The sequence below is a fragment of the Ahaetulla prasina genome, chromosome 2, assembly GCF_028640845.1.
Source record: "Ahaetulla prasina isolate Xishuangbanna chromosome 2, ASM2864084v1, whole genome shotgun sequence".
NCBI lineage: Eukaryota > Metazoa > Chordata > Lepidosauria > Squamata > Colubridae > Ahaetulla > Ahaetulla prasina.
The window spans coordinates 117,522,108-117,547,701 of record NC_080540.1 but is presented as its reverse complement, the minus strand read 5'-3'; the positions used below and the strand labels follow the sequence as shown (position 1 = coordinate 117,547,701).

At 41.2% G+C, this 25,594-nt stretch overlaps 2 protein-coding genes across 9 annotated transcripts; both read left to right on the top strand.

Moving 5' to 3' along the window:
• Positions 1-1,443: 1,443 nt before the first annotated feature.
• On the top strand, positions 1,444-16,547 carry LRRC8E (leucine rich repeat containing 8 VRAC subunit E). 8 transcript variants are annotated; one of them, XM_058171193.1, is made up of 5 exons: positions 6,378-6,520; positions 7,927-8,019; positions 8,646-8,831; positions 9,090-9,232; positions 10,495-16,546. In XM_058171193.1, the coding sequence occupies exons 3-5, from the start codon at positions 8,813-8,815 to the stop codon at positions 12,739-12,741; spliced, it is 2,409 nt and encodes an 802-aa protein (XP_058027176.1). In that variant the 5' UTR covers positions 6,378-6,520; positions 7,927-8,019; positions 8,646-8,812; the 3' UTR covers positions 12,742-16,546. The 8 variants fall into 8 exon arrangements, with proteins under 8 accessions (XP_058027172.1, XP_058027177.1, XP_058027176.1 ...); XM_058171191.1 differs by lacking the exon at positions 7,927-8,019; XM_058171190.1 differs by having other exon boundaries at positions 7,927-8,831.
• A 7,577-nt stretch (positions 16,548-24,124) lies between these two features.
• LOC131189658 (volume-regulated anion channel subunit LRRC8D-like) lies at positions 24,125-25,475 on the top strand. The gene has a single exon (XM_058165926.1). The coding sequence runs from the start codon at positions 24,181-24,183 to the stop codon at positions 25,279-25,281; it is 1,101 nt and encodes a 366-aa protein (XP_058021909.1). The 5' UTR covers positions 24,125-24,180; the 3' UTR covers positions 25,282-25,475.
• The last annotated feature ends 119 nt before the right edge of the window (positions 25,476-25,594 follow it).

Sequence of the window (25,594 nt, the reverse complement as noted above, 5' to 3'; positions counted from 1 at the left end):
TTGGGCTAGTTTCTTTTTCTTTTTAGTGATGATAAGTTAAAGGTACTGTTTTCCTGTGTTTCCCAGCTGAAAGGGAGTTTTGAGAGCTGCATAAGCTTCTATGACCCTCAACCTCTTCTATTTTATTGGATTCAGTCCATATAAAGACACAGCTAGATAATTATAAATCTAGTTCCAATACAGAGAAGAATCCAGGGGAAGTTTATTGTCTGGTATCTAAGCACCAAGTCATGGATCACCTCTATACAATACGTCCAATCATTTCCCACAGGCCAAATGTCAAGAGAGGCAAGTTTAAAATAATTCCAAACATTGTACTTTTTGTGGCAATTGTAAACTTGCACTTTACATAACCCAAAACTAGTCACCCAGTAACACCTTACATGCTTGTGTGAACAGAGGAATTCTGCATATTTACTTTACTGTGTTACTACATCTGGAAAAGCCTACGCAGTGTGCCCTTGGGTTTACAGCTTTCAGGTTTATTTTGTACCAACCACAAAGCTGTCCGGAGAACAATGCACGGGAACCAACATTGTTGGCAGAGATTCCAGCTAATTCACCTCACCTTCTTAGGAGGTTTTAAGCAGCAGCATGCGATGTTTTGACACCTTTGCATCAATAGTGCTCAAAAAAATCCAAAGGAGTATGACAGCCTTGTTTCTGATGTCTATCAAATTTATATAAAGATGTGTGTGTGTGTGTATATATGTATATATATATATATATATGTAGGTCTTTGGTTATTCGGGTTTTCTCCCGCGTAAAATTGGAAGTGTCTTGGCGACGTTTCGACGAAGTCTCATAATAAGAGTTGGAAGGGACCTGGGAGGCCTTCTAGTCCAACCCCCTGCCCAGGCAGAAAACTCTACACCATCTCAGACAGATGGTTATCCAACATTTTCTTTAAAATTTCCATTGTTGGAGCAGTGTTTTATATACACTGAGAGCGTATGCACCAAGACAAATTCCTTGTGTGTCCAATCACACTTGGCCAATAAAGAATTCTATTCTATTCTATTCTTTTCACCAGCTACCACTGACTATTAGATGGGTTCGATTACCTTAATTTGTTAGTTGGAAAAGATGGTGCTACCAGACTCCTTAGGATCTGGGGCCACCATAGGCAAACAGGGCTCTGCTCTCATGGGTGGGGATGCTGCTTCTGCTTAGACGGTAAAAGAGATGCAAGGCTTCTCCCTCACGTTCGGATTTACTGGCCCCGCTTGGTGCACAAGGCGGAGGACGCCACTACCCTCCTTCAGCTTCTCCTCTGCCACCCAATGCCCAGGAAAAGAGTTCCAGCCTGAGCCGGGCTGGAGAGGCCCTTCCCTAGGGTGGTTCCCGGCTGGCAGCCCGTCTCAGGTTGTTCCTCGTTACTTGCGTGGGTTGTCGGGCGGCTTCCTCCCAGTTACACCTCGGCGGCAGCGCCCTACAGTAGGTCGCCTCCCTCCCTAAAGTCACTTTAGAGTAATGGGGAGAGAGGCGGGATCGCCCAGCGCCTGGGGAGGAAGAGGCGCTCCAGTGGAGGCGGGCGTAGAGTCGGTGGCGGCGGCGGCTTGCACAGGGCGACTCTGCAGCCGGGGAAAGCAGCGAGGGGGGCACGGCCGCCCAGAACAGGTGGCCACAGCGGGAGAGCCGGATCAGGATTCCCCGTCCGGAGAGGACCAGAGACCACCGACCTCAGGCAAGGGGTTGGGATACCGCGGGCCACAATCACCCCCCCTCCGCCCCTCCAGCAGGTCTCATGTCCGTGGCCGCGCGATGCCAAGTGCTAACCCCACGCGGCCGGCAGGGCAGCAGCGACTTGGGAGAAGGAAGGCTGGCGTCGAGGGGGCGGATGGGGAGGGAGAGAATCCAAGGGACGGCACGAATATGGAAAAAAGGCACCGAGAAGGAATAGAGGCGGTTAGGGGTGGAAAGCGTAACCCGGCGCGACCGTTTCCCTCGTCCGAGTGAGGCGGGAAAGGGGAGGATTAACCCGGAGAGTTGGTTAAGTTGGACCAAAGTCGTCCCGCGCCAAGTGGCTTCCCGCTTCTTTGCCAGTTCGGTCCCCCCAAAAACATCCCAACGCCGCGTGGGAAGAATGGACGAAGCGGGAAGGCATTTTTTTTCCCCCACTCCAAAGCGGGATGGATTTATTTCAGCCTCGGAGACTCCTGAAGTGTCTTTGAATAATCCCCAGGGTCAGAGACCACCTCTCCCCACAGCTGAGCCCGTCTGTCTCGTCGGAGGAGGGCTGGAGGGGAAGGCGGGAGACAAAACCACTGAAGACGTCTCCTGCGCTCCCTTTCCGTAAAGCGAAACCAGGAGCTGCTCCTGATCAGTTTCGGGCACCTCGGGGCTTAGAGGCAGTGGCCCCGCCCCGGTGAGGGCAAGTGAGGCCAACAAGCGCTTCCAGCCTTCCCACAGCCATGAAAAGCCCCTTGGGGCCCAAAACTCTCCAATTCTGCTGGGAGGACTCTCAACATGCTCCTGCTTGGACAGGTATTATCAGGAGCTGTGCTGGCCCCTGGCTATGGATAAAATAGGCCTAGTGAACTTTAGTAGAGAAATGGTGCCAAAACCGACCCAGGCCAAGCGATCCTGTTCAATTAAGTTGCGTGGGTGAGTGCGGAGGAAGGTAGAGAATCTAATTAAACAGAACTTGAGTCTGCTGATTTCAATCAGTTGTAAGCCAGGTGGCTGAGTAATATGTTCTCTCTTCAGTTTAATCAGGCTGGAATTCGTGTACCCCAAGCCAGGGTTTTTCAAGGATGATAACGTTTAAGTTGTATGGACTTCATCTCCCAGAATCCCCTGGCCAACATGTACTTCTGCTACTCTGTCCATCCGGGAAGTTTCAGAACTATTACAACCTCTGGGATTCTCCAATCAGGAGAAAATGGAACGTATTTAGCTATGCTGGGGTTACAACAGCTACCAGTTATCTGGAAATTATCTTAGGCAAGTGTTTCTCAAGGTGATAACTTTAAAATGTGTGGGTTTCAATTTGCAAATTCCCCAGCCACCATGCTGACTGAGGAATTCTGAGATGAAGGCCACACAGCTTAAAAGGTTGCCAATGTTGAGAAACACTTGTTTTAGGAATATCCTAATTCCAGCCTATATGGGACATGGTGGCTCAGTGGCTAAGACGGTGAGCTTGTCGACCGAAAGGTCGGCAGTTCAGCGGTTCGAATCCCTAGTGCCGCATAACAGGGTGAGCTCCCGTTACTTGTCCCAGGTTCTGCCAACCTAGCAGTTTGAAAGCACGTAAAAAATGCAAGTAGAAAAGTTGGGACCACCTTTGGTGGGAAGGTAACAGTGTTCCATGCGCCTTTGGCGTTGAGTCATGCCAGCCACATGACCATGGAGACGTCTTCGGACAGTGCTGGCTCTTCGGCTTTGAAACTGAGATGAGCATCGCCCCCTAGAGTCGGGAACAACTAGCACATATGTGCATGGGGAACCTTTACCTTTAATTCCAGAGAATAGGATTGACCAGCATAGGGACACTTCCCCACAGTGGGCATCTAGACACATAGAGGAAATTCACAAGTCTGGACTGAAGAGTAATAGAGCTCTTCTGTTGGTATATCCCAGCAGCCAATATTTAAGACCTGCTGCCTATGATTCAGGTGGTAAAAACTAGAAGTTATTGTTCGCTTGATTCTCCATAAACCTGTCAAGTCCTTTTGAAAACCACCCAAATTGGCTGCCATGACCACACCTGTTAGCAGCAAATTCCACAGATTTCTTAAGCCTGGTGAAGAAATTTCCTTCTATTGACCCTGAACTGCACTGCAAAATAGCAAAAATTTTTTTTAAAAAAATAGAAGTTGAAGACTATAAAGCAGAATATCTAGGCATCTGATTTGCTGGCCAGTTTGGGTAAATTAGGCAGGTCCTTGTCAGTTTACTTGGGATTACTTCCATTTTTAGGCAGAATGGGCCTTTCAGGGGGGGGGCAACCTGAGCTGAGAAAGTCCATTGTTTAAAGGAGGTGGAATGCTGATGTAATCAGACTGATTGAGGATGGAAGACTGGGGTTTGTCTCTGTTGCAATTTCCTTGTAAAGGCTGCCCTTGGGCCAATCTGGTTTTGATAGGATTAGGGCCAGACAAAGAAAGGAACTTAGTTTGACCCTGATTCCATCTAAAAGACAGAGAGAAAAAGGGTGCAATGTCCATTTTGTTTGTTAGGTTTATTTTCTCTACTACAATCTCCCCTTTGTAAGGAGCCAGACTGCTGTAGTGTTTCTTGGGAGGATGCTGATCCAGCCTTCGAACCATGTTGGTAGCTCTTTCCTGCATTCCCTGTAGCTCTCTAATATCGTTTTTTTAAGGTGTGAGCAGAACTATACACAATATTCCAAGTACAGTCTTGCAATGAGTTATATGAAGACATTGTTCTGTTGCTCTTTCTGATAACTCCAAATATGGAATAGGCTTTATATTGAACCTTAATTATTTTTGTGTTTATAAAGTCCCATGCCTTGGTTAGTCATTTGCCCACTGAAATCCCATTAATATACAGATAGTGTTTGAGCTTTTTTAAAAAAATATGCATCATTTTACACTGAACTGCAGTTGCATTTGTCTTTATGAACTGTGTTTGCCATTTTGAAACCTATTTGCTCAATATTGACAACCTTCCCAATTTTTGTTTGATTTTAACACCTTGTTTGGCATCAATAATTCATGGCTCACTTCTAAGTTCAGGGTCACTGCACAAAACCAATTTTTGTGGTTACTTTATGGCTATGTCGTTAACCCTCACCTCACCATGCCTGCAGATTGCTGTAAATACCTTTTGCAGGTTGTAGTATAATATCTAGTTAGGTAATGATGCATTCTTAAATGTAAGGTAAAATTGTAAAACCTGTCCCCGTGCAACATAATTAGCCATGTGCTACATGTCACACCTCAGAAACAATGATTTTTAGGGTGTTTTATTTTTAAATACATTGTTTTCCTTCAGGAACAATTCTCCAGGGACCATTGTTGTACAAGCTTTTTCTACATGCCAGGAGGGTGCTGAATAAAGTACAAAATATTTTTAGGTTCCAGCTTCAAAATATACTTTCTACCAGTGAATCTATGGGACTTTGCATGACCTGGTCTCTTATTAAAATTTTACCTGAATTGTGTTGGAATCTGTACTTTTGCAGACCCACCTATTCTGCCAAAAATGGAGATCTAGGGAAAGAAGGCAGGGCTTTCCTCTTTCCTCTTTTTTTTAACCTTTCATAAATAAGAAACTCAGCTTGCTTATTCGACCTAGGTTATCAGCACTTAAATGCACCAGAAGTCCAGTTCTGTTTGATATAAGAAACTTGATTTTCAGGTATCAACAGGAACCTCTCTACAGAAAGGAGAAACTGGAGGCCACAACATTTTCAATTTATAAAGCATTTTTATAAAGCTGCTTTATAAATCATGTATGTTTTGTGTTTTCAAGAGCCAACTGGAGCAAGAGATCTCCCCCACCCCACCCCCGTTCCCTCTCCCCCCCCCCAAACCTCACTAAATTCTTCTGAATCTCAGAATATACTTTTGGATTTGATGGGCAAAACTTGCTTGGGAGAAAATTTTGTGGTAGCTAATGATTTATTTTTTAATACATTTATTATATTTCTAATCAGTCCAATACTGTTGTAATACACCTAGAGTCACTATGAGCAAGTAAGTGGCCATATAAATTTCCTAAATAAATAAATACTGTACAGTAATTGAAGTTCTCTGGGCAAATACAGTGTAGCAAACACTATTAAGTGTTTCTTTAAAAATAATCCATCTACTGTTCAAAAGAACAAAATCAATGTGCTTTAGTGAAGAAGGAACAGAAAGATGACATTTTGTTTGCCTATATTTTCATTTATCTTCTTGTTACCTCCCAAAGTCAGATGTGCTTTTATATCAAAGAGGTTGCATAAAAAAAAAAGTGAAAAGGAAATAAAGCCTCTCTGGGAACTTAGTGGATGTCATTCAGAAGTATGAAATGGGAGATAGGATTCTTGGTTTCCATATCTTTAAGGGAAAGGAAAGCAAATTAGAATAGAAAAATCTTTATATTCATTTACGGATTTATTTGCTCACTTGCAATGGAATGGAATGGAAAAACAGAGTTGGAAGGGACCTTGGAGGTCTTCTAGTCTAACCCCCTGCTTAGGCAGGAAACCCTACACTACTTCAGACAAATGGTTATCCAATCTCTTCTTAAAAACTTCCAGTGTTGGAGATATACAATTTCTGGAGGCAAGTTGTTCCACTGATTAATTGTTCTAACTTTCAGGAAATTTCTCCTTAGTTCTAAGTTGCTTCTCTCTTAGGTTGCTCCAGTAAGAAGATTCTTATACTGTTAATATTTTAAATTTCTTTCTCCGTGTATTAGGAGATCTAGGGGAGAAAAATCGACAGCTAAGCTTTCTGGAAGTCTTCTGAAATGGAAAGGTGTTGTTTTAACCCAATGGGAAATGAAATTTCCGAGGAGAATAACACAAGTAATCGACACTCTCTATAGTGGGCAATACATTTAGGTAACCCTCACTTACTGTAGCTAGTAACTAACTGAGGAAGCAAATTCTATGATTCTTGAAAAACAGAAGAGGCTAATGGAAAAACCTATATAATAAGAGAAAAGGCTAAAGGGATTTTAAAGAATCTATCACAATCAATCTATTTTTGTGTGTTTTTCCATCACTTTTGATCCCATCTTTTAAGCCCATCTTTGTCATAAATAAAAAAAAAATTAGTCCATAGGATGAAGCCACAGCGTTTGAATTTATATCAGTATCACTCTTTTCTTTTACCCACTGCTTTTCTATTTGGTCCTATCCCATCTGTGTGGGAATTGTCTCAGTACTTCAGCATTTTGGGTGTCAACTAATGCACATGAGCATGACCTCATGATGATATTAAGTCTAATATTTCTGGGTAACCTGTTGCATACATATTATTTGGGGCATCTCTTATCAGGCCAGTTTAATGGGAACATAGTTACTATAGCAACCGGAATCTGAAAAAAACACCCCATTCTATATTGTCAGAAGATACCCTATAGCCATGATGGCGAACCTATGGCACGTGTGCCCGAGGTGGCACGCAGAGCCATCTTTCCGGGCATGCGAGCTACCGCCCAATTCACCTGCAGCTGTGCATGTACGCGTGCCCCAGCTGGTGTTGAGGCCTCCGGTTCACATGCGCACAATTCAGGAGATCCGGCTGGTCTTCGGAGCTCTCCTGTGCATGTACGCACGTTTGTGCATGTGTGTAAGAATACCTGTGTGCAGCATTTGTGCGCGTGAAAACTGTGCACTTGCGCAGATGGTGCAATTACATGCGCAGTGCACGGGGAAACCACGCAAAAGCCACATGCATGCACAGATGGTGTGGTTGCATGCACAGCACATGGGGCCACTCACGAAAGCTCTGCACATGTACAGATGGTACGAAGCCGCGCATTAGTGCAAATAGCATGCAAGCACACAAAGCGCATACCTGTTTGGTACTTGGTGAGTAAAAGGTTCACTACCACTGCCCTATAGACAAGAATGTAGCTGAAAGGTTATAAGTATAATTCTTTTGGGCTGTTGTCCAAATATCTATATAATGCCTGACTTGGTCTTATTGCCTTTCCATTTTAAGCTGAAGAGTAAGACGATGACAGAACTTGGCATAGGTTATAAGAAATAAAATCATTTCTGCAATAATCTATCCAAGTACTAGATTTTCAGCTGATGACTAGAAATCAATCCCATTTTCACAATGGCTACTATCATAGTTGGGTGAGTGACTGGTCCTTTTGTTACCAAGTAAAGAAGGTTGGAATATACACATATACATTTAGCTGTAGTAAACCTTGGATCAGCTGAGGCAGTATCAAAAGTAGATATAGCAATCATTGTTATATATAATATTCTCTTCCTTCAATATGTTGGACTAGGACTGGAGAGAGACAAGTTCAAATCCTTCCTTAATTGTGGAAAACTCCCTGGGTGATTGTGGGAAAAAGGAAGAGGAGGAAGAAACTCTATAGGTACTACCTTAAGCTCCTGAGTAAAAAGTAGGATATTAAACTAAACAACAATAGTATCTTCTAAGGTTTGTACTTCTTGGGTTGACAATTCCACCCTTGAGATGTGATCCTGGATGTACAGAAATATCCTCAAACCCCACAAAACATTTGATCATTGCCTGGCAATGAGAATTTTCTGAAATCTAATGACCATTCTGAGATTTTTAGGGTTGACAGGAAATGCTGAATTTTTAAAAATGATGTATTTATATCCTGCCTTTTTTCCACTATGGAACTCAAGGCTATGTATACAAGGTCCCAAAGCAGCTCACCAAGGTATTAACCAAACCTAGATGTGATTAGCTATAGCATCACTCAGGGAGTTTTTTCATTTAGTGTTAACTTCAGAATTAGGATAGAAATAAGTAATATTTGGTTTCTTGTATTTGATCATTCAACGTATGTAACAAAGTTAAAATATAATGCATTTTAAAAAATTTAAAAATACCAGTAAAATATATTAAAATTTGTTATATAAAATACATTGAAATATGTTAAAATATAAAATCGATTAAAACTGCCAAATATCTATAAGGAACTGTGCTCTAATGGTAGTTGAAAGCTAGGGCTTTTCTGCTCTTTTTCAGCTTTGGATCATATTCTGCCACTATCTCCAAACATGGCTTCCAAAAGTGCTAAACTTCAGCTCAGTCAGAATGGCCTAAAACAGCAGATTAGCGAAGGCTGTACTACTCATTCCTAGATGTGAGGATCACGTGTATTGGAACTTTATTAGGGCTTTTAATAGGAATAAATGCTTGTAGGAATAACGGGTAAGTGTCAAATGAGAGACCTTTCATTGGCTTGTTTTTATATCCAGATAAAAGATAAAAGATTTAGAGCAGCTACCTTTTTGTGTACGCTTGAGTAACAGCCTTAAATCCACAGATAATTTATATGTTCCAGACATGCCTCGGGTGTACAAGAAGAGATGATTATAGCTCCTGTATCGAGCCTTGAATTAACTTTGGATTCAACTTAACATTCCTCAAACGGAGACTATTCTAACTTCTTGTCTTTTTTTATGGCAGGCAGTATGATTCCGGTGGCTGAATTCAAGCATTTCACAGACCAGCAGCCTGCTTTCAAAGTTCTCAAGCCTTGGTGGGATGTGTTAGCTGAGTACATCACCATAGTCATGCTGATGATAGGCGTTTTCGGCTGCACTCTGCAAGTGAGTGAGTATGGAAGCAGACTATACAATTCCAGAATAAGATCATGGAGTCACTGACTGAAATTGCAGAATGGGATACTTATGACAGAAAGGGCTTTGGGTTTATGATTTGATCCTGAGAAAGGGTTATTTTTTTTCCAGCCTAGGGAGATTAGAAATCATATAGAAACATGTTGGGCAATCTTTTCTTCCCCAGTGACAGGATTAGAAGCCTACATGCATACGCATGCACACTCTCATGAATTATTTACATATAACAAATGAGTCAAACATATCTAATTCCTCTTCCTTCCCCTCATGATCTTGATCAAAACAAATGAATATCTTAAAGCTCAAAGAACAAATGAATCCAAAGTTCTCACTCAAAACTTAAAATGGCCAGGCTGAAATTATGGTTTTGGACACATTATGAAAAGACTTAATTCTCTTTGAGAAGTCTATACGGTAATGGTGAGGAAGGCGGAAAAAAAGAGAAAAAGGACCACTGGCAGTAACAGGAATGGACTCAGTTACAGTGGCATTTAGGTGCACTGTGGAGCTGGTCTATCAATGTGGTTAAGAGTTAACACCAACTTAATGGCACACAATCAGTCAATACCTTACTGACAGTTGTGTCACCTGTATGAAAATCAGAGATGGTGTAAGTTGGATATACTGAACTAATTCAGCACTATAGAAAATGTGAGAGCTGGTATAGTAAAAAGACATATAGAAAAACAGTATCATATACTGGGTGATGCAACAGACACAATGAAGGGATTTTTGTATGCCTCTATCATATATCTACTCAATTTGCATAGTTGACATTCTACTAAGAAGTCCATTGGAAAGAAGCCCCATAAAGAATTAAGGGGCCTAGTAATTTGTTTCTAGAATTCATCAAATCACAATTGGTTATTAAAACACTGCTGGCATAAAGTAACAAATGCTGGCCAAAGATTTATGGATGCTCATTTGCTGCACAGGGAGTTCCAGTCCCAGATTACTGCAGGATTCAACCCATCCCAGGAGATTAAAAAAAAATAGAAAATCTGAGAATACATTTGAGCTACATGTCCAGAAGGATAGAATAATAGGACAGTGTTTCAGAGCAAATAACATTTGGGGGAATGCCCATTACTAAAGATCTAGACTAGCTTATTCTCTGTTGTCCTATCAACTCCTCTGGGAATCTACTAGGTCATTATTATGTGATGTAAACTGTTGTATTATATGGACTCTGATATATTATGTTTCTTTTCCTCACTTATATGTTGTGGCAGGTGATACATGACAAGATCATCTGTCTTCCCAATCATGTTCCCAGTGGTACAGCTTTTACCGATTTAACTTGTGAAGATTTCACCAAGAAGACAATCAATAACTCTGAACCAATCAAGTCTTCTGTCCGCCAGGAAATGAGTGGATTACGGAACAACCTAGACCTTCAACAGTACAGCTACATCAATCAGATGTGTTATGAGACAGCCCTTCATTGGTATGCTAAGTACTTTCCTTATCTTGTTATTATCCATACACTGATGTTCATGGTGTGTGCCTCTTTCTGGTTCAAATTTCCTGGTACCAGTTCCAAGATTGAACATTTTATCTCCATTATGAGCAAATGTTTTGACTCACCTTGGACTACTCGAACCATCTCAGAAGTTTCTGAAGAGGAGAACACAGGCTCAGGAAAAGTGAATCGGATCAGGAAAAGTAATGTTCCCAGTGAACTGATTGAACTTTCTCCTACAGGAGGCTCTGTTACACGAAAGAAAGTTGCAGAGTCCCCTTCCAGTAGCATGTTGGGCAAAAAGGAAGGTGAGGAAGCCAAGGCTTTGTTTGAAAAGGTGAAAAAATTCAGACTCCATGTCGAAAAAGGAGACATTCTTTACACAATGTACATCCGCCAAACTGTTCTCAAAGTTTGCAAATTTCTAGTTATTATTGTCTACAATGCAGTCCTGGTTCATAATATTAAGTTCATAGTGCCCTGTAGTGTTAAAATGGAGGATATGACAGGCTATGACCATTTCTGTTGCAACCATACCAAAGCCTGTCTCTTCTTCAAGCTGGCTATGTGCTATCTGTGTTTCCTTGGTGTGTATGGTATGACCTGCCTCTATACTCTTTATTGGCTCTTTCACCGGCCACTCAAAGAGTACTCATTTCGCTGTGCTCGTGAGGATACTGGCATCAAGGACATCCCTGATGTTAAAAATGATTTTGCTTTCATGCTCCATCTCATAGACCAATATGATTCCCTTTACTCCAAGCGCTTTGCTGTATTCCTCTCTGAGGACAGTGAGTACAAACTTAAACAGCTCAACCTCAATCATGAGTGGACACATGATAAGTTGCAGCAGAAATTGCAGACGAACCCTAGCGGGCGCCTAGAACTCCATCTCTTCATGTTGCCTGGGTTGCCTGACACGACTTTTGAGATGATTGAGTTGGAAGCTCTAAAACTGGAATTGCTTCAAGATGTCACTTTCCCGGCCTCAGTAACTCAACTGATCAATCTTCAAGAGCTAGTGCTGATCAACTGTCCTGCTAAGCTGTCCTTTACCTCCCTTAAGTTCTTCCGTGAACAGCTGAAGGTGATGATGGTAAATTTTGATGACATAAAAGATATACCTGTGTGGATCTACAACTTGAGAGGTTTGGAAGAGTTGTACATCTCAGGATTTTTCAACCAGGAGATGGGCCGGACAGGAACTCTAGAAAGCTTACGTGAGCTAAAGAACCTAAAGGTTTTGACACTGCACAGCAACATCTCAAAACTGCCACCCAGTGTGGCTGATCTGGCCACTCACCTGCAAAAACTCAGGATACATAATGATGGGACCAAGTTGGTAGCCCTTAACAATCTCAAGAAGCTCTTCTCGGTGCAGGAGCTAAAACTGATAAACTGTAACCTGGAACGGGTCCCCCATGCTATCTTTAGCCTTGTGAACTTGCAAGAGTTGGACTTGAAGAATAATAAGTTGATTTCCATTGAGGAAGTCATTAGTTTCCAGCATTGCCGAAAGTTGATATGTCTCAAACTTTGGCACAACCAGATTTTCACCATCCCTGAACATATCCGCAAACTCAAGACCTTGGAGCAACTTGACCTCAGCCATAATTACATTGAAACTCTCCCTTCCCAACTCTTCCTGTGCACTAGGCTACATTATTTGGATCTTTCCTACAATAAAATTCAGATCATCCCTTCTGGGATGGGAGTTTTACAAAGCCTTCAATATTTCGCTGTTTCGCACAATTGCTTGGAGACATTGCCTAATGAAATTTACTTCTGCAAGAAACTCAAAGTTCTCAAAGCAGAACACAACAAGCTCCGGCGCATCTCAGATCGCATAAGCTGGCTTCCTTTGCTGTCCAGGATAGAGCTGAAAGGGAACCAGCTTGAAGCCCTGCCCTTGGAGATTGGTCAGTGCAAATTCCTCAAGCGTAGCGGTCTGGTGGTGGAGAGCAATATTTATGAGACATTGCCTTCAGAAGTAAGGGTAAAAATGGAGGACGAATGACCAATGTGAACAGTAGCAAGGACAGTTAATTTTCTCAAGTGCCCACTGTGTAGGCATAGAACCAGAACACTTAAGAGTCTGGCTCTATTCACCAGTAAGTCCCAACCTTTTTTCCATGTCACTGTGGAATGGATGTGATAAGACTTAGTCTAGCAAATCTGTATCTCAGGATGAAATCAGGAAGGAGCTGACAGCTTCAGCCCTACAAAGAGGGCTGGAAATGGGAAGCCTCAGCAAAAAGAAGTTGAAAGTAACATTTCGTTTTTGTTTTTCTGAAAAACGCCAATTTTCAGAACAGTTAAATAGGATAAATAATTTATTTTTAAAAAGGCTGTACCAGACCAAAGAATCATTGTATTTAATCTTTTGTGTCTATTTATGTACATATTTTTGAACTGCTCTGAAGCTTTGCTAAATACTCTTCAAGTGGATTCATTTGTCCACTCTTAAGCTGCAGTTTCTTGTTAACATGTTTGGTAGATATTGCCTAATTTTATCAAAAGTGATTCTGGGTGATGTTTTGCCTATTTATTGCAATAAGTGAGAATTAGTCAGGGAGTAGCAATCTTGCATAATTATCAAAATAACCTAGCTCTCTTTATTCTGTTCTTTGTTAGAAGAATTATTGTGTTCTGAAATGTCAAATGCCAAAATGCAAATGCCAAACCACAAAGCATTTGCTTTGATCAATAAGGATTCACCATATGATATAACTTCTAATTTTTCTATGTCAAATTGGCTAAATCCTATCCAGCATTCTGCCAATGTGAGCATCTCTGCAGTGCAGTTTGTCTCATGGAGGTTGTCCATGTACTTGGCAGAGTGGAAGTATCTCCCATGCATAGCAAGTGCTGGGAAATATTGGGGCGATTCTCCTAATTTTTTGTCTATCAGATGACAAATATAGGAAATATACAGTGTAACTCTTACATCTTATTAATGTGACTGTCTGCCCATTCCAGGAGTCTTAAAGGATGACTTAACTTTCAATCCTACTATCTTCTGCCTATAGAATGGAAATCATAATTGTTGTCATGCAATCTTAAAGACTTTTGACAAAGACCTTCAAAAAAGACTCTTGAACAAGCTGCTGCAGTCATGAGATAAAAAACAAGTTGTCTTAGTAATTAGTAAGTAATAAATCAGTTTACAATGAAGTTGTAATATGTCCCATGCAGATAGAAAACATATGTTGGTATAAACTATCACTTCTTGAAATAGAATAGAATAGAATAGAATTTTATTGGCCAAGTGTGATTGGACACACAAGGAATTTGTCTTGGTGCATATGCTCTCAGTGTACATAAAAGAAAAGATACGTTCATCAATGCAAGGTTTTCAGGAATCTACAATTGAAGGTTTTTCTGTTGATTTATTTGAAGAAAGCATTAGCTCTCTGCCTTAAGTTCCTGCCCTGATGGTACCTCAGAAAAGCTGCCTAGGCAGTGCCTTGCTTCTAACCGGAGCATTCCATTGAGGTAGCATCAAGCAAATGCTTTGGTGGGAATATCAGGTTATGGCTGGGAAGGCTTCAAAAGACTCTTACATGAGGAACAATCCAGTTTTTCTAGATCATGGATATCAGTGCCATTCATCTCTGATGGGATTTTCATTATTTTGTAACAATGTGCTAAAACAGTGCTAAAACAGTTAAAGACAACAGTGCAAAAGGAGAAACATGTACAGCTTTAAAGAGATTTCAAAAATAACTGTAAAAGAACTGTGAAGACCCAATCATTATTATTTATTTATCTGCATTTAGTATGAATGATCAACATTTACCAGTAGTTTAACTGGTTAGTTGATTGATAAGGTGAGTTATTTAATGGTAAACCACTAGCATTCTATACATGGTGTATCAGGTTCACTTCCAGTTGAAAGAATAAATAGCTGGTGATAGAAGTGACTTGGTATAAAGATCTAATTCATGAAGGACTCTAAGCCTAATGTTTGTCTTGTATTTTTGGATTTGACACCAGCCCTAAGTACCAACACTATGTGTATGTATGTATGTATGTATGTATGTATGTTGTTTGCAATTACAACCAGTGTCAAGAGTTATATATTTGCCAATAAAATAGAGTCGAGGCATTTAGAAACATTCATAAATTAGTATCCTGAATTATTATGTACGTCCATGAAGGAGAGATTGAAAACCATAAATATATAGTTATGTCATTTATGGTAGCTATCCTGTAAATAATCATTGTTAATGACCCAGACCTGTAGGACAAACAATGGAAGAATTAAATTTACTTGGTAATTGCCCAAAGAAATCTTATTCAATTGTCAATGAAATATTATATCACACTGAGCAACTTTTCTCAATCTTCTAACCTTGGAGAAACTGTGAAATAATGTTCAGGTCCTGTCTAAAAATGGCGAAAAATACAGACACATCACAAAACAATCCACTCAGCAAGAGATTGACTGACTCATGTCGTATAAACCCAAAATTAAGAAAATCATACTATGATTTAGTACAGTATACAAAACTATCCAAATTAAGGTCATTCACTGAATAATTTGGCTGAATGGAAATGTAATCCTAGCTCTTCTTAATCTAATTCCAAGTCATATCCAAACAGCTGCATTTTCATGCTCCCTTCCTGCCATACCACCCTAAATCTGGCTACCCAGATTATAGATCCAGTCTGTGCTTCATACTGCTGTCCACACAGCTTTCATGTACAGCATTCAAAGAGCCATGATGTTTAGTCCCTGGACTGAATTTCCAGCCCCATCCAATGTCTTTTGCACATTAAGGGGCTCCTGCATAGATGCACACAATGGCTTGGTTACTCTATACTTTTCTTTTTCTTTCTTTCTTGTCTATGGAGATTCTCAGTCATCCAGGTCATAGTTGTCCCAAAAGTGCTTTTTTCAAGAGGCAACTGGACTATCAGAAACTGGACTTTCTGAAAGTCCAGTTGCCTCTTGAAAAAAGCACCTTTGGGACATTCTTTCTTGTATTAATGGTCATTTTTCTAAAATCCTTGAAACTGCAGGTTGACCAGTTGACTTTACAACCACCAGGCGGCTGCAAAGGATTAGCTTTTGTAAGTCTTGCCTGCCACCTACTGTTTGTCTGGATGTATACAACTGAAATGCAGCCAGTGAATAACTAGACAGCTGGAAGTTGAGAGAGGATTGAGAATTCACATTGTAAACTACCCTAAGAAGGTAGCATGAGAAAAAAAAACCTGTTTCTCTGGGAGCAATACAGGTGGTCCTCAATAGTGACTGGCAACTCCACTACTAAGCAATAAGGTTGTTATGTCATGTGACTACACCAACTTATGAGATCAATTCAGGTTGCAGTCATTAAGCAAATCACCATGAGTCTTTAAGCGTGATGTCATGTAACTTTGATTTGCAAATTCCTGCCAGCTTCCCCATTGATTTTGCTTCTTGGCAAAATCTTCTTGGCAAAATCTTTCTTTGTGACCTTGGCTATGAAGGTCACAAATGGTGATCACAGGATCTTGGGACATTGTGATAGCTGCATGTTTGTGACTATTGTCCATTGGTGAAATCTGAACCGGTTTACTACCGGTTCACTTGCTGTGCATGCGTGCTGTGCGTGTGCATGTGCAGTGCGCAGCACGCACCAAATGCAAGGTGTGTGCGTGTGCAGTATACGCCAAAAGGAAGCATGGGGTAAGTAGAACAGCACAGGGTGTATGTGTGATCAGCTGTGGCGTGCAATCTTTTTTTTTACTTTTAAAAGCATTTTTTTACAACCTATTCAGCCAAATAGGTTGTAAAAAATGCTTTTAAAAGTAAAAAAAAAAGGCTCTAACGATCGCGGGGCTCAGCTGGGATCGTCAGTGCCTTTTGTTTTTACCTTTTAAAAGCATTTTTTAAAAGAAGCGACAAGCGGGCGGGGGGGGCAGGGATTTTTGCTACCAGTTCTCCGAACCACTCTGCCATCACTACCAGATCGGCCGAATCAGTCTGAACCTAGAGCATTTCACCCCTGATATTGTCTCATTTTTCAGCACCTTCATACCTGAACAGTTGCTGAACAAGTGGTCAGTAAGGAAGGTCTATCTTGGCCGTTGGGAAGAGAATTCCCAATCAACAGGCTGTAGAATTACAAGAGTAGAGACCTTTCAATTACACGTGTTAAGTCAGGAAAGGCTATTCAATTTTAAAGCTTCACGTTCTAGATGAGTTTGCCAGCCACTTTAAGACATGAAAAGTGGCTGTGGTAGCTGGAATTCTGATCTCCCTGGTAGCCATAAGAAGATTTGAAGGGAGGCAAAGAGGACAGGAACCAGACTTGAAGGGAATGGTCTCAGAGGAAACGGGACAAATCTAATTGAAATGATAAGGCTTCCAAAAGAAAGCATGTCCTTTCAGGTGCTTCCTTGATGTACAGTACATCAGTGATCCCTACATTGCCTGTACATGATGTCTTGGGATCGGACAGGGTGTCTTCGAGGCAGGATATTAAGAGCAATACCAACCACTTTCAGAATGTAGCCCGTGGACTTTCTCAGTTGTATCTTAGCTGAATACAGAGGGGGCATCTGGACAAGTGGATTGATATGGAAATCATAATTGGGCCATCCATAAATTGTGGTGAAGGAATCTGGGTGGAACCCCAAAACTCTAACCAAAACTCTAACCTTGACTTTCAGAGGAAAAGTAGAATGGCGCAAATGGCAAAACACTCCCTTATCACAGCAGGAAAATTGCCTAGACCAGATGATGAAAATCACCGGGAGCCAAACTTGATTCAAAGGCATTTTACCATATATTTCTTACAGACTTCAAGAATCAGATGTCATTATAGATTGGGAACACCATGAAAGAACTGCATATGCTTTTACTTTCTATCAGAGCCTCTTAATCCACTTTTTCTCTTCCTAAAAGGCCTCTAACGTTTCATCATTACTAATTAAGTTCTCTGTTACATCTTGTTGCCACCTAGCGGTTGATGTTAATTAAGGAACGCCAGGGGGGGAAAACCCCTAATTTGCCTCCTTTATCTAAGATAAAATGTGAAGGTTCAGAATATCCTAACCATGATTTTTTTAAACTTAAGGCAGATAACTAATTAGTTAGACCTCACTGGAAATTATGCACAGATGAAGTTTAATTTTGCATGTTACCAATTTGTTGTGAGCTATCTTTAGAAATGCAGCATATTATATCTTGAACACTCAGTCAAGAAACAGACTGCCTTTGTATGAGAATTCAACCTTCCCTGGAATTTTTTTCATAGCTTTCCAATGACAAGCAACCTCATCTGTTGGTATGTGCCAGGTGCCTAGAGCTGTGTGGTTGAAGCGATTTGTTCTTGTATGGCATAAAGTAAAACTGCAACCTTAATTAATTGTATGCTAAGCAAATCAATAAATGAGGTTTTCTCTTAACATGGTTGCAGGTCTGAAAGAATAGACAGATGTGATGATGTGAATTGTCAGAGCTAGAAAAGTTGAAAAAAATTCCAAAAAGTGAATAGCATGCTATTTCTGTATTGTTGCCAAGAAAGGTCCATATATGTGTCTCTGACTGAGCTTTATTGTAAGAAATCTTTATCTTTTAAGATGCTGTCAATCAGCACATCGAACAGAAATTGAAGGCTCACTTAGCAGAATGAACAGGAGACTTGGGTTGTTTATTACAAAACAAGGAAAATGTGCATATTTCCATGAACAAAATCTCCTTCCTATTAAGAATATAAAAACAGAGTCCAGAATATCTCAAATAAATTCATTACATTACATTTAAGCATGCTGTTCATTTGAGTGTTGGTAGAAGAATGAGATGGAGTTGTGATTAATGATAGCCTAGATGGAGATTCTAGCCACACATTTTCAACAGAACCTAATTGAGAGAGGAGAGGCTCTTTGCTGCCATCTAGTGGACATCAGGAATACTAGCAGACAACCCTAACTCAAACTCAACCTGTCTTCCTGGAATTATACTATAGGTATCATCTATTACAGCCACACAATGTTAGGAACGAACGCATCTGTTTTGGAGAAATTGCATAATTGCTAAATGGGAGTTTACAAACAAAGACTACATGTATATGTAACTTTTTGTGCTTTCCTCCCCCCAACATTTTTTTGCCTTTGAACCCAAAATGTTACTGAGGCCTAGTGTTAAATAATTTAGAATGGGTATGTGGTAAGCCTGCAGAAAGCCTAAAAATGTAAAATATATTTATCTCATCTTTTTAGGACAAAGTCCTAAAGCTTTTTACCAAGTACGCTTGGTCCGCCAGTTGCGCCCCTTCCTTTACCGGGATGCCTTATGCACGGTCACTCATGCTCTTGTCACTTCCCGTTTGGATTATTGCAATGCTCTCTACATGGGGCTGCCCTTGAAGTGCACCCGGAGGCTGCAGCTAGTCCAGAATGCAGCTGCGCGGGTAGTAACGGGAGCCACTCGTTGCTCCCATGTAACACCACTCCTGCGCAGTCTGCACTGGCTTCCTGTGGTCTTTCGGGTGTGCTTTAAGATTTTGGTTACCACCTTTAAAGTGCTCCATGGCTTAGGGCCCGGGTACTTACAGGACCGCCTGCTGTTACCTCATGCCTCCCACTGGCCCGTACGCTCACACAGAGAGGGCCTTCTCAGGGTGCCGTCCGCCAAACAATGTCGGCTGGCGGCCCCCAGAGGCAGGGCCTTCTCTGTTGGAGCTCCTACGCTCTGGAACGAACTTCCCCCTGGTTTACGTCAAGTGTCTGATCTTCGGACTTTTCGCCGTGAGCTGAAAACGCACCTATTTATTCAAGCGGGACTGGCTTAAAAGTTTTATTAAATTTTAATTGGGGTTATTTATATTTTAAGGTTTGTTAATTGTTTTTAAATTTTCGGCCACCCTATAATATGTCTTGTTTTAATCTTGTTTTTAATGTGTATTTTGTGTATTTTAAATGGCTGTACACCGCCCTGAGTCCTTCAGGAGAAGGGCGGTATAAAAATCGAATAAAATAAATAAATAAATAAATAAATAAATAAGTGAAATTAAGGTACCAGCAGAAAAAATTGGGAACTAGTCTCTATACGCCCACCCCTAGCTACAAGCCTGGGAGTAAAATATTTGAGCTGTGGCTGCCCATGGCTTTTTAAGAGCATGTTATAGACTTTGTCATAAAATGGCCTCCTTCGGAAGGTGTTGCCTGTTTGCAAAACAGATGCCAGAACCAGCCATAAAACATGCACTAAGAGAAGAGGTGATGAAATGGTTCCCCAAATCTTTATTCCCTCTAATGATTTCTATTATTCCACTTTATCTTTTGAGTGATTGTTTTTCCTAGTTAGTTGGGCACATTTCTAAACAAAAGCACAGGGCTCTAGCCACACATCACTTTAAAACTGGCTAGGAGGCAATTGCTTCAAAGACAGCCTTCTGTGCTGCACAACTCAAAAGAGGAGAGAATGTGCAAGCAAACCAAGGTGGTTGTGAGTATTGCACTTTTTTCATCAATAGCCATCTAGTTTTTCCAGACAGATTACCCAGGGAGGTGAGCGAAAGACGAACAAGAAAAAGGATTATTCCAGGATTATATATATTAAACAGAAGAGACACTCTTCCCATTTAAAGCTCCTTGGGCAATTTCCAGATATTTTAGCAGTCTCCCCGATCAGGGGTCTCCAACCTTGGCGATTTCCAGATATTTTTAGCAATCTCCCAGATCAGGGGTCTCCAACCTTGGCAACTTTAAGACTTGTGGACTTGAAGTCCACAAGTCTTAAAGTTGCCAAGGTTGGAGACCCCTGTCCCAGATCATTCCCCGCTATCCTGTCAGAGCTGAAGAAGCTTCTTAGATGAGAAGTGAAATGTCTTCAAAAGAAAAAAAACCATAAAGTCCAGTTGCCTCCTGAAAAAGCACCTTTGGGACAACCATGACCTAGATGACTGAAAATCTCTACAGACCTCCCAGATCAAACTAATTATTGCCTCTGCAGGTGGCGGCAGTGAGCTGCCCTTGGAGCTCTCTGACTCTAAGCCAGTGATGGCTAACCTTTTCGGCACAGAGTGCCCAAACCGGAATGTGCCTGGGTGCGTGTGCCAGAGCCTCAAAACCTCAAAGACCAGCTGGGCAGTGTGCATGCATGCGCCGGCCACCAGGTCTTCTGGTTTTTGGCATGCATATCTTTGTGTGTGCCGGAGTGCCAGAAACCCAAAGACAAGGGGGCCGGCAAGTGCATGTGCTGGTCTTCAGATTTCCAGGGCTTTGGCACCAGCAAAGATCAGCTGGCTGGCACGCATGTGCACACTGGAAGCAAGAACAGCTGGCAATGGAGCGCGTGCCCACAGAGAGGACTCTTTGTGCCACCTCTGTCACGTGTGCCATAGGTTTGCCATAACGGCTCTAAGGCCCCTTAGCTAATATTTAGATGGGAAACCTGAAACTTCCAGGGCAAATGGCTAGAGTCTAGACCAGCAACCAAGAACATTTTGTGGATGCTTCCTTCAAAACCTAAGCACAATTCCAGTATGTCATGAGAATCAAAATATGGAAGAGCCACCTATGCTTCCTTAAATTTCTGAGTAGGCACCTGCTTAAGGCATCCAGGGAAGGGGGACACCATAGAGTCCTCCCCACACACATACACACCTATCATCTTATCTCTTTCACTGCCATACAGGGAGTCTTCGACTTACAAATGTTCGTTTAGTGACTGTTCAAAGTTACAACAGCACTGAAAAAAGTGACATGACCATTTTTCACACTTATGACTGTTGCAGCACCCTACACCCCCCCCCATGGTCACGTGATTTACATTTGGATGCTTGACAGCTGACTCACATTTATGACGGTTGCAGTGTCCCGGAGACATGTGACCCCCTTTTGCAACCACCTGATGAGCAAAGTCAGTGGGGAAACCAGATTCACTTAATAACTGTTGTTAGTAATTTAACAACCACAGCAATTCGCTTAACAAATACAGCAAAAAAAGTTGTAAAATGAGGCAAAATTCACTTAACAAATTTCTCAATATAAATTTTGGGCTCAATTGTGGTTGTAAGTTGAGGACTACCTGTATTCAACTTCAGTCCATTTTTTTCCCTTTGGCAATTGTCCTTATCCACTTTAATCTGCATTGTTAAAAACAAATTTTCTTTGGCATGGTGAAGTTTAAAAGTTTGGATCAAAGATGTCAGATATCCTGCTTGTTTCCATCTCCTGCTGTGAGAGTTTCGCTTCTGTAATTTTAATAGTGGGACACCACTATTAAACTGTGTGTAGGCGCCAGCTTGCCTTATTCGGGGTTGTTGGAAGAATACATATTTTAAAAATAAATGAATTCTCTTAATAGTTCTGTGATTTAATATGTTTAGTGATTTTTGCTAGCTTTTTCTTCTCCTCCTCCTTCGTGTTTTGCTGTTTGCATTTCAAGAGAGGGCAATCATGCTGAAAGCAAATGAGTCCTCCTGGCTAAGTCACACTAGCTTTGTTCTTCCCCCCTTCCAGTCCCTTCCTCCCGCATTCAGCTGCCATGGAGATGAAATAAAGCCTCTTGTGCTGCTGAGGGTTGCTCCGAGAAATTGTAGGCAATCGCAGATAAAGGAGAGAAGATTTGGGAACGGGTACCCTTCTGGATAGAAAAAAAGGAAGAGAAGATTGCCTGCAGAAAGGATCAGCTTCCTGCAGGTGAGGAGCTGATGCTAGACACAGGAAACAAAAGAATAAAAGAGGGAAGGCAGATTCAATGGGCTTGTGGTCTGTGGTGGATAAGGTGGGCAAACACTAAGGTGGGAGGCATTTGTTTTGCCACATGGCACACTGAACTATAAAATATGGTTTACAAATCGCATCAATCAGGCTGTTGTTGTTGTTGTTAGTTGCAAAGTCATGTCCGACCTATTGCGACCCCATGGACAATGTTCCTCCAGGCCTTCCTGTCCTCTACCATCCTCTGGAATCCATTTAAGCTCACTGACTGCTTCAGTGACTCCATCCAGCCACCTCATTCTCTGTGGTCCCCTTCTTCTTTTGCCCTCAATCGTTCCCAGCATTAGGCTCTTCTCCCAGTGAATCAGTCTGTATAACACTCTAAAACAAAGACCAACTCAGCTCGTGAATTACATACTTTGTCCAAAAACTCAATAGACTAGCAGCTGTCATTGGTCTTAAGCCTGTTTATAAAACGTAACAGTAATAAAATGACCCAAACGGTAAAAAACATCCCACTTGAGTTAATACTGTAAGGTTCCCGCCCCCTGCCCCCGGCCAGGCTTATTTGGGAAAAACAGCAAACAGTGTCCACTCAGGAGACCTGCAACAGTATTTTCATTGTATTTATTTATTAATACTTAATAATACTTCAGTAAAAGACAAGCATTTGAAATATATTTGATCTTTTGCTTCTCTGATAATATAGGTTGAATATTATACTAAAGGTAGTTCTCGATTTACAATTAGCCATTTAACAGCCATTCAGAATTACAGTGGCCTTGGAAAGGATGCTTTACAGCCCATAAAACACTTCTGGTTGTTGTAAAATCTCATGCTGCTCACCTTCCCCATGGTAACATGACAGTATTTCGGGTGTTTGGCAAACAGTTCACATTTATGACTGGTTGCAGGGTCCTACAGTCCTGTGACTGTGATTTGAAATGTGTTTTTTGCTGGTTTCCAGAAAAAAAAACCCCATTCAATTAGGTTTTAGGAGAATGGGTTCACCCTTATGACCATTTGATTTGTTCAGTGATTTGTGATTCAGAGTTATGATCATACGATTTGCTTCACGACTGCCATAAAATGAAGTCTGAGCATGTGGGTGCCTCAATTTATAACTGTCACAACTTATGACCAAAATTATGATCCCGATTGTAGTCGTAAGTGGAATACATTGTCTCATCTGCTGTAGAGAGATGGGACAATGTATTTCAATTCAATTTTTTGGTAGCCTAATTTGCATTTCTACTAAGCCAGTTTGTTCAACCATTTTTCAGTAAATAAACTACATCTGCACAAAGTAATTAGGAAAAGTAAAAAAACCTTAGTGGGCACAATGTGTAAACTCAGTCCTGAGACTTACTCCCAGGGAGATAGATGGATGGATGAATAGGTCTGTGGATGGATGGATGGATGGATAGATAGATAGATAGATAGATAGATAGATAAACAGACAAACACCCAGACACACATAGAGACATATATAAACTGAAGTTAGGACAAATGCTCTAAAATCTTTGTTTTAGTGCACGGGTGTCAAACTTGCATCGTCATGTTTCTGTCACGTGATGTTTTGTGATGTTCGCAGAGCTGGGGCGGGCATGGCCCGTGCATGACGCATCTGGCTCACGGGCCACCAGTTTGACACCCGTTTTAGTGCAAAAGCCAAACAAATTACTCATATTCCTATTAATTTTTTTTTCTAGTGATGTTTACCCTGTCAGAAGTCACTTTCTTCAATGATAGCCTTGCCCAGTTCCAGTCTTTAAAGCCTTGGTGGGATGTTCTGATGGACTATTTGGTACTAGCAATGCTGATGATTTCTCTTCTCTCAGGGACTCTATTAATCTCTGTTGATAACATGACTTGCCTTCCTCTGAATGATAAGCTAAATGAGACTTCAGCAGTTGTACCTAAGCCTCGAGCTGTGGATCAAACCATCAGTGAAGAGCTTCCTGTGGCAAACATTTATCGCCCAATCAATCTGGACTACCAACAGTATCTATACATCAGCTATGTCTGTTATCAGAAAGTTCTACCCTGGTTCTTGAAGTATTTCCCTTACTTTGCACTTGTCAATTCTCTGTTCTTAATGGCAAGCAACAACTTCTGGCTCCGATATCCTAAGACTTCATCAAAGATTGAACACTTCTTGTCCATTCTGTTGAAATGTTTTGAGTCACCTTGGACCACCAAGGCTCTCTCTGAAATAGGTTGCCAGCACTTCCTAGGTGTGCGCACAAATACTGTTAATATGGGGCATCTAGGACAACTCAAGTCTTCTTCCCCTTCTCCCATCCTAGATTCAAAGGATCGGGAACTTGGCCAGGCCCTTTTTGAGAAGATCCGTAGATTCAGGGCACACACTGAAGGTGGTAGGATGATTTATAGAATCTATTTGGGACAAACCATCTTCAAAACTGCAAAGGTTCTAACTGTGCTAGGTTATACCTTCAATTGTGTAGGATCCATCTCCTTCAAGCATCTTTGCCTGGCAGACATACAAAATGTCATTGGTTACTCTACATTCATCTGTACCCACAGCATGGCTTTCATTCTACAGAAATTGATAGCTACTTATATTTTTTTAGTATTCCTGTATGGAATTGTGGGAGTTTATTCATTCCTATGGCTTTGGTGGCAACCACTGCAGAAATATTCTTTTAAGCAAGTACATGAAGACTGTCGTGTCTTTGATATCCCAGAGGGACAGAATGATTTTGCTTTTTTGCTACACATGGCTGACCAGTGTAATCAACTCTATTCATGGCGGCTTGCTAATTTCTTATCAGCCATGCACAAGAATGACATGCTGGATGTAGTCCCCAGTGGTAAATTGGGAACTAATGATAAGGCTGGTTCCCATTATCTTTCCCTATCATCAAAATAAACAGATATTCTTGTAAGTAGGTGAATAAGCATTCTAACAAATCCTTAACAAATTATTTTATTGATTAAAAAGACCAGAAGCTGAATGTTTCTGTTTCAGGTGCCATAAAAATTCAGGTGTGATCCACTTATCAAAACAGACGAAAATATTTGAAAATTGCATATAATAAACAAGAAATGCCCTTTGAAAATAGCCCAGATTAATTTAGGGCTAATACAATTCTATTTTACTCCTTGCTAAAAGTTATGCCTTACAAGAAGAGAAAGTTATATTGGAAGCAAGTCATATGATAATATGCCTAGAATGAAACATT

Excerpts from the sequence above, each read along its gene's own strand:
- LRRC8E (XM_058171189.1), top strand. The coding sequence starts at position 1,474 with ATGGGGAGAGAGGCGGGATCGCCCAGCGCCTGGGGAGGAAGAGGCGCT. Across the intron at positions 1,688-9,089 it reads CCAGAGACCACCGACCTCAG|GCAGTATGATTCCGGTGGCT; the intron begins GCAAGGGGTTGG and ends TTTTTATGGCAG. Across the intron at positions 9,233-10,494 it reads TTTTCGGCTGCACTCTGCAA|GTGATACATGACAAGATCAT; the intron begins GTGAGTGAGTAT and ends ATGTTGTGGCAG.
- LOC131189658 (XM_058165926.1), top strand. The coding sequence starts at position 24,181 with ATGGACTATTTGGTACTAGCAATGCTGATGATTTCTCTTCTCTCAGGG.